Genomic DNA, 9585 nt, shown 5'->3' with positions numbered 1-9585 from the left:
TCTTATACAATAGATWAAACATTTGATGATACAGTGGTAATAATACAGGTGAGTTTCAGAGATTGTCAGGATATGAATGTCATCTGTTACTAGCAAATTTGCGCCTTCGAAAAGTATAAAGACCCCTTGACTTTTTCCACATTTGTTATGTTACAACCTTATTCTAAAATTGGTCAAGAGGGGATGTTAATAATTTGATAATAATAATAATAATTCAGTGTATTTTTTTATTTAATTACAGCTGCATAGRTAATGTTTTTCTTTGGTGTACAAACACTTTTTCATATCAATATTGTACATACATGTGATTGTAAAAGTTTATAATACCCAATATTGACCAAGCAAAAACAGGTTTTTAGAAATTCTTGCTAATTTTTTTTTTTTTTTTAATATCACATTTACTTGTATCTGTAAGTAGTACATTTTATGTCTAGGTTTTCAATATATCACAAACTGTTTCTGCATATTGATTATTGATTTGGAAAAACTGAAATATCACATTTACATAAGTATTCAGACACTTTACTCAGTTCTTGTTGAAGCACCTTTGGCAGTGATTACATCATTGAATCTTCTTGGGTCAGGTTCAAGTCCGGGCTCTGGCTGGGCCTCTCAAGGACATGCAGAAACTTGTCCCGAAGCCACTCCTGCATTGTCTTGGCTGTGTGCTTAGGGTTGTTGTCTTGTTGGAAGGTGAACCTTCACCCTAGTCATCCGCTCTGGAGCAGGTTTTCATCAAGGATCTTTCTGTACTTTGCTCTGTTCATCTTTCCCTCGATCCTGACTAGTGTCCCCAGTCCCTTCCGCTGAGAAACATCCCCACAGCATGATGCTGCCACCACCATGCTTTACAGTAGGGATGGCGCCAGGTTTCCTACAGACGTAACACTTGGCATTCAGGCCAAAGAGTTCAATCTTGGTTTCATCAGACCAGAGAATCTTGTTTCTCATGATATGAGAGTCTTTAAGTGCCTTTTGGCAAACTCCAAGCGGGCTGTCATGTGCCTTTTACTGAAGAGTGGCTTCCGTCTGTCCACTCTACCATAAAGGCCTGATTGGTGGAGTGCTGCAAAGATGGCTGTCCTTCTGGAAGGTTCTCCCATCTCCACAGAGGAACTAGAGCTCTGTAAGAGTCCCTAACCAAGGCCATTCTCCCCCGATTGCTCAGATTGCTCTATGGAGAGTCTTGGTGGTTCCAAACCTCTTCCATTTAGGTATGATGGATGCCACTGTGCTCTTGGGGACCTTCAATGCTGCAGACATTTTTTTGTACCCTTCCCCAGATCTGTGCCTCAACACAATCCTGTCTCGGAGCTCTACGGACCATTCCTTCGACCTCATAGCTTGGTTTTTGCTCTGACATGCACTGTCAACTGTGGGACCTTATATAGACAGGTGTGTGCCTTTCCAAATCATGTCCAATCAATTGAATTTACCACAGGTGGACTCCAATCAAGTTGTAGAAACATCTCAAGAATGATCAATGAAAACATGATCTAAGCTCAACTTCGAGTCTCATTGCACAGGGTCTGAATGTTTCTGTTTTTTATTTGTAATAAATATGCAAAAATGACTAACAACCTGTTTTCACTTTGTTATTATGGGGTATTGTGTGTATATTGCTGAGGATATAAAAAAATATATTTCAGAATAAGGCTGTAAAGTCAAGGGGTCTGAATACTTTCCGAATGCACTGTATGTTAACGTGGGCTGTTTTTAACACTTTTTTGGGATGCTTGATTGTTTTTCTTGCTTTACTGGGAAGCTTAGCAGAGGTGGAAATGCTCAGGTTATTTATATTAGTGCAGGGTGAGCTGCACAGAGTGGACTTCCTGCTAGGGTACGCCACCTCAGTGCTAACAGTATAACTCTGGTTCATAGGTGTCATGACGTGGCCCCTTCTGGGTATAGATCATGGCTTCTCACTCTCTCCTACACCCAGGTTCTGTTATCTCAGGTCGTGAATTCCTGGTGGAGACTCTCTCCCCCTTTTCATGCAGTATGGAGAGAGAGAGTTTCACAGTAGAACAAAGGAACTCCCACCAAATTCTACTACATTCCACAAAGTCTTTGCCCCAGGTACAGATACATGCCGCACCATCAAACTCCCTATCACAATAGCCAGAATGATCCAGCCTCTGCCATGTCTCGAAGCTGATTGTGAGGCCAGAGCCACAGAACTCATCTCAGAAGAGGMCTGCTGAGACGCTGGTCGCGTGCAGGCCACAACAGCCAAAGGGAAAGAGCTCTGATCCAGAGGTTACGGCCCAGTGGAGGGGGGCTGCTGTGGTCCAGGCTGTGCGTAGGCAGTTGATTGACTAGGACAGGGAGAGGTAGCTGGAGGGGCATCCACAGCCATGGAGGGAACACCCATGTCTCCGGCAGAAGACAGCTGGTATAGGGGCTCAAAGCGATTTGAAAGTCTTAAGTCTGGACGCGGGGGGAAGAAGGTAGGTGCGACTAGAATGATTCCTCTCCTTCTTTCTAGTTCCGACATGCATTAATTTACACTCACCCGGAGCTAGTAGAGGGGGTGCAGTGGTGGAAATGTATCATAGTCCAGGAAGGTCCCATTATAATCCTCTTGGATGTTTTGATAGGAAGCATTTAAAGATGCCGATAGTCTTATGGAATCCTTATTCAGTTCATGGCGCTTGGTCACATTTTTTGATTTCTTCATGGAGAGTAATAATCCTTTTTAGCTGCATTAAGTTCAATACATTTTTGAAGGTATCCATTGGACCTTTCCCCGTGACTACGAACTACGAACGTGTTGCAGATTAAGCACTTAATAGCACGCGAGTGCCCCAGCAGATTCGCCGACAGTCCAAGGGAACAAACATTTCCCAGCGCCGCCGGGAACTTAGATGCTAGATGCTCCTTCCATGGCTGTGTACTCCCCTACCAGCACCTCTTACAACTGTGTTGTTGTCTGTCTCTCGTTGAATGTGAGGAGCAAGAAAGAAGCGCAGGGGGAGGGTGATGGCTGGGTCGGTTGTCATTAGCTGGTCGCCGGCGGTTCCTTGCTTCGCACCGGCTCGGCTGCGTGTTTTATCATTTGGTGCAGCCTCTCAGAGCTGTGTTGGGCGTGTCCCCAGTGTCTGTAGCCATGGGAGATACAAAACATACAGTTACAGTATGTAATGCCCAACAATTGGAGTCGAACTCACACGCTGGAAATAGGCACATTCCTTTTTTTAGTTCTATAGAGAGCGTTGGATGAGTTGAGCTCTTGGTAGCCTGGCTTGGTTGTTGGAACGTGAGGAAAAGTGAGTGAGGAAAAAACTAAGATGTTGGCAAATGTGTTAAATGCAGAGTTTTGACGAAACAGTCATTAAAACTAAAAAACTAAAAGTTTGGCAGGTAGCTAAGTTGCAACAAACAGCAAAGCAGCACGACAACGCAGAAGTTTGACGTTAGTTGGAGATGTAGGTATGTAAGACCAAATCGGGGAGAGATAGGTAGGAGCAGGCCCATGTTTTTCAGTTTATGTCTCAGTTGTTGAATCTTATGTTCATACAGACATGTTAAGTTTGCTGAAAATAAATGCAGTTGACAGTGAGAGGACGTTTCTTTTTTTGCTGAGTTTATTTGATATGGTCATTATTTGAACTGGCTAGCCAGCTAACTTAACATAAGCTACCCAGCTAACAAGCTAACATTGTTTAGAAAGTTGCTTTTAGTTGCCTTATTTGCTAGATTAAAAATGAATTCAGTATGTTCAACGGATGGGTTTATTGGTGTTAAAATACACCAGTTATGCTATTTTAGACCACCAGGCTGCTGATGTCATGCAACCTGTCGTTTTTGTGTTCATACTTTTTCGTTGCAACAGCAAGTTTTATGTCGGACACAATAAAATTTTAATGTCACTGCTACAACTGTATACAGACATGTCGATAGATGTAGTATAAACCAGCCTTTAATCTTGAAATCTGTGGTTGTACACTACCGTCCTCACTGTTTAGCACATGACCTCATGTAAATCCTTACAAGAGATGGGTGGGGCTGGGTGGGGCTAACGTTTAAGAGGGTGTGAACGACGCTGAATGGGTGTAGACAAAGAAGAGCTCTCTACTAAAACATTCAAGGGGTATTTCTACTATTTCTCTATTTTCCTCCTCTCTGCATTGTTGAGAATTGCCCGTAAATAAGCATTTCACAGTTAGTCTACTCCTGTTTACGAGGCATATGACAAATAAWATTTGATTTAAAACTTGTTGCGGGTTTTGAAAATAGTTTCCTGATCACGCGCAGCCATATAGGCCATGTGTCAGCGTCTGACCCCCGCAGCCTTGGTGATGTGGGCCACACACACAGTGCAACGTAACAGACTAGAAAGGACAGGGTTATCTTTATAACTATACCCCCCACTGAATATCCGCCCAAAGACAGAAAACACAAGTAAATAATGTAAAATAAGTAAATCAAATCTATCTTATTTGTAAATCAAAACCCAAAAGACCTTGAACTAAATACCAAAAAAAAAGTGTTTTGCTATGGTCACAGACCATTAAGTCCAACTGTTTGCTTTAAGACCTGCACTAACCTTTCCACCTGCAATTCACTGGTGGCCAGGCGCTACCCGTTCCCTTTAGAGTGAAAAGCAATATGAAGAAAAACTAGGGTATGGATATCAATCAAACAGCACTACAAAAGTAAATTCCACATGGACATGCTGTGTGTGACTCATTGCCTCAGGAATGGTATTTTACACAAAATGTAAGAAATGTGCAATGTCTGAGACTTAACTTGAGGGTTGTGCTGAACACAGGGTCCAGCCACAGAGGTGCATTTCCCTTCAACGTATTTATTGATGTACTGAACATGAAAAACATACAAAGTATTCCAAACACAAAATAACACGGACATACTTTTAAATACTCAAAAGATATATTCTATCCCCAAAATGCTGTGAACAAAGTCATATTGTAAAACCTCAAATAAATAATCATTCTTACATTTAGAATTGAGTTATAGTGGGGCAGGGGGACTAATTTTGTCATGCRCCCCCCCCCCCCCCCCCRCCCCCTCGGGTTCGTTAACAGTTACCCTCAATCAAGACCAGTGAGAGGCCCCTCCCCCACTGCAGCAGTTGTGTCACAGCTAATCTATAATCAAAGTTTAACTTGTACAAGTAAGTAACCCAAAACAGAAACAAGTCAAACCAGAAAGAAAAACAGTTGCAAAGATAAATATATAATGCACACACTGCTTGTTTTAAGGGGACGCATGACTAATAATTAGTTAAATACAAAGCAGGATGCAGGTGCAGTATTCTGTGTATCTAAGGCTTGACCAGCGTCTGTTTATTCGAGATAAGCAAGACGTTCAGCAATCTCTTGCAACGCTTTTTACTCTGGTCATGGAACTGCTTCATTGTCCTTCCCCAAAGTGAATAAAGCAATATACACCTTTTACGATTTTTAAGAGAGGTTATATGCATTACGTACAGTATAAATGAATATGGTAAAAGGTAATCAAATTGTGAAAAACTGTGGTTTGTATAAATTTTTTACTATATATATATATAGTGAAAAATTGTGAAAAACATTTGAACAAATTTCAGTTGGTTTGCTTTTTATATATATATATATATATATATATATATATATATATATATATATATATATATATATATATAAAAAACAAACCAACTGAAATGTCTGTAGTTTTCTAAATAGAAGAAGCAAGACTATCTAAAGACCAAACCACCAATGAATCTTACACTGTAATGCTAGTCCATAGGACAACAAATAAATTATTTCAACTGAATGTAACAACTTTGAGTCAAACTGAAATCAAAGGCAATATCGAAAATACAAATCATACTATACGTACTCATAAATTAAAAAAGCACTTCCCCATAAAGTCCCATAAAATAAACAAAATAAGATAGCCAAATACTCAACATAAAAAATGACTTATTTACATAGCTGTGAACTCAGGAGTAAATCCTTTCCATTCTTCATTCAAACTAGTTTTCTTTAGATGCTGCCTTTGTCGGCTTGTCCACTCCTTTTCATACAAACCAGGTAAAACCCTTATTTGTTTAATATATAGACAAAATGAGTCTTTAATGATATAGTAAGTACACCACAAAACACCAAGAGCTCTGTCTGAAGGGAATCATTTAGGAAGAAGTGATATTTATCCTCCTTTAACCTTTTTAAGATATTTCCATTTTATCATTTGGCATGCACTTTTGCGAATAAACCTTTGCATTTTTCTGTCTGTGTCTCCAAATCAAATCTGAATGTGAGTTTCTAGTCATCACAACCAGGATGATAGGATAACCCACATATTTTACAAATGAAACCAGCACTACCATTGATTCTAAAATCGAAAGATATTACAAATATCTCAAAAGGTATCTTTTACATCATACATCTCATACATCATACACGTTCTGGTAAAGTTCAAAAGCTCACAAGGTGTCATATGAAGATATATCTACTTAGTATCCAAGTCAAAATATTTGTTCCAGGTCCAGTAAAAAGTTTCTCCAAATTTGAATTTATATAAAAATAGATGCTTTTTAAACCCACATCAGAGAGGTTCTTAGCTCTTTGGCAAGTTACTGCGTTAGGTTATTCTTTTTTTCCCCATACATTCCATACAATAAGCAACATTATGCAGCCAACCAATAACCAACTCATATTACGATAAACAAATACWAAAAATTAAGGAAAACTATGAATAATCCAAAATAATTACTTGGTTAACCAATTAAGTCGCAAACGCACCTAAGGCAAATCAGGACACAGAAAGATACAAAATAAATCACTACACAAAGCCTTTGACTTACTGGTTCAAAGCAGATGTGCAACAAAACAACAAAAAAGTTTAGTATCATTTTAAATGGTCTATCTTTAAAGACATGAATTGAAATGCTACATTACACGCAAAGTTCAAAGCAAAGCATTTTAAGAAGTTGCTAAGCCTAGTAATGAAAGAAAAAGAAAACATTGGACGCTAAATATAGTTTCCTTACGTAACACTGATTTACATAGATGTTTTTACTAATGTAGAAAGTTTATGGTCAGTAGGTTTCCATTGAATGTTTTTCCATTTTCTATAAACAATCTGAAATGGAGATTAGGCTTTGTGCGTTTTGTTGGTTTTGAACGAGACTTGCAGAACTCTGTCCCCGAGGCGGTATCCGTTCAAGCTGGCGATGGCCATGGCTGCCTCGTCATAGTTAGTCATTGTGACAAATCCGAACCCTTTGCACTTATTTGTGTTGAAGTCGCGGATGACCTTAACATTTGTGACAGCGCCAAATGGTCCAAACGTCTGCCACAGGATGCCCTCGTCTGCATCTGGAGCCAGATTGTAGACGAAGATGCACCAGCTGGTGCCCGCATGCCCCGGGATGTTGATGCCAGCCAGGCTGGTCACCCCATCGATGGCCATGGTGGAGAACCTGCTGTAAAACACAGACACCAGCATGGGTCAATGCAAAACCCACACAGCAGACAAGCATTACTGACAGACAAGCATTGCTGAAGGAGGTGACACAGTATTATTGTACAATGGTATTTCAGTGACTTTTCATTGAACTCATTAAATTGCTTTTAGGTTTTATCTAAATGGCACAAAAGAGATGTTCACTTGACACAATCCCTTTCAACTGCTTGTACATGGCTACATTAAGTTTGAACTATGCCAAAACCAAAATTGACCCATTTTCTCATTGCCACTTGACCAGCTCAAAGGTCCAATGCAGCAGTTTCTATCTCAAATATGAAATCATTTTTGGGTAACAATTAACCTTTTCACGTGTGAGTTCCAAATATCTCTAACAGTGATTTTTTTTTATGCACGTGATGTCAGAATTTACTTTCTGCTCCAAAATGTGATTGTTACGCACCAGGACAGTTAACATACGCTGCCCTCAAACCAAGGCACGCTGCCTACTAATTATCTATAGGCTATGTTACAACTTCTCAATTTCAAATAATTTTCTAACAGTTCAAATTGAGGTGTGTGTCCGCCTCATTAATTCACATAGAAGTAGCCCATTTCACTGTTGCAGACAATTTACGCTTGAGCCATTACTGAGCTGGACAAACTTCTCTCTTTGACAAGAGCCCATGGACAAACTTTTTCCTCCCTGGCACATTTTCCGGCTGGCGTCAAAATTGCCTTCACTACAAATAACTTGGAAATGTGTGCATTCCTATCAAAGTAAGTGCCTTATTAATTTATCATTATAGTTTCTGTATATCGTGTTGACATGTTTCTGTAATTTCTGTAATGAACTGTAATGGAACTTTTTGACTTTTTAGTCTGGCCTGCGCGTCATGATTTGGGATTTTTTAACTAAACGCGCGAACAAAAAGGAGGTATTTGGACATAAATTATGGACTTTATCAAACAAAACAAATATTTAGAATGCTGTTTCTGACTTCTGTTGACTCCACAACATGGCGGGTACCTGTATGGCTTGTTTTTGTGTCTGAGCGCCGAACTCAGATTATTGCATGGTGTGCTTTTTCCGTAAAGCTTTTTTGAAATCTGACACAGCGGTTGCATTAAGGAGAAGTTTATCTAAAGTTCCATGTGTAACACTTGTATCTTTTATCAATGTTTATTATAAGTATTTCTGTAAATTGATGTGGCTCTCTGCAAAATCAAGGAGCCAGCACTACATGTATATTATTGTGTGCCAACCAGGTGCTGTTTTTTTGTTGTAAAGCCTTTATAACAGGAAAGACTAAAAAGTGTTTCATTCATTCGTGAATACAATTTCCAAAACGGTTTAGGACCATTTATTGTTCAATGGTCGCTTTGTTATTCTATTCTAAAAACTAAAATGCTTGATTGTATTTGAAAACAGGAATGACTCAAATGCTGTGTGATTGACACGAACAAATAAATGATTGATTGACACAGTAGCCTATATAAGTATTGAAACATAAGCCTGAGTAAGTTACGGTATTAAGACTACAAAGGATGAGCTCTTAGGCCTACAGCTCGATGGTGGTTATACACGGCTGCTATACTAAGCCTACTAATGACAACAACAGTACTTATTATTATAATAGTAATAATGGTAATAAAAATAAGGAGATCAAGGAAATGTGGAACACTGTAAACACGAAATAAATTATAAATAATACCAGAGAGGCTGGTCTAACGAAAAAAAAGTGTAAAGCCCTCATTACAGCATAACAAAGACTAAAAACAGCCAAATTTGTGAAATTGTTTCTGACATGTGGTCCCGTGAGGCTTGGTGCTCACAGAACGAGCCTGCTGTTAAAGAAACACTCAAACAGGCATCAGAACAGGATCTGTATTACTTTTGTAGATACATTGTATTCGGAAAGTATTCAGACCCCTTGACTTTTCCCACATTTTGTTACCTTACAGCCTTATTCTAAAGTGGATTACATTTCTCCCGCCCCCACCTCAATCTACACACAATGCTGGAGCATTATTTCTTACAACGATAAAGCAAAAACAGTTGTTTTTTTATTACAAATAAACTGAAATATCACATGAGACCCTTTACTCAGTACTTTGTTGAAGCACCTTCGGCAGCAATTACAGCTTCAAGTCTTGGCACATCTGTATTTGGGG

At 39.3% G+C, this 9585-nt stretch overlaps 1 protein-coding gene across 1 annotated transcript in view; it reads right to left on the bottom strand.

Annotated features, from left to right (window-relative positions):
• Positions 1-5663: 5663 nt before the first annotated feature.
• Positions 5664-9585, bottom strand: part of LOC111960074 (ELAV-like protein 2) — a 40926-nt gene continuing 37004 nt past the window's right edge. The window contains exon 7 of the mRNA XM_023981978.3: positions 5664-7429. Within this exon, the coding sequence (XP_023837746.1) occupies positions 7099-7429 (331 nt within the window). The 3' untranslated portion in view covers positions 5664-7098. The remainder of the gene's footprint in view (positions 7430-9585) is intronic.

Source organism: Salvelinus sp. IW2-2015, linkage group LG37 (assembly GCF_002910315.2).
Source record: "Salvelinus sp. IW2-2015 linkage group LG37, ASM291031v2, whole genome shotgun sequence".
Taxonomy (NCBI): Eukaryota; Metazoa; Chordata; class Actinopteri; order Salmoniformes; family Salmonidae; genus Salvelinus; species Salvelinus sp. IW2-2015.
This window is presented reverse-complemented; position numbering and strand designations above follow the sequence as displayed.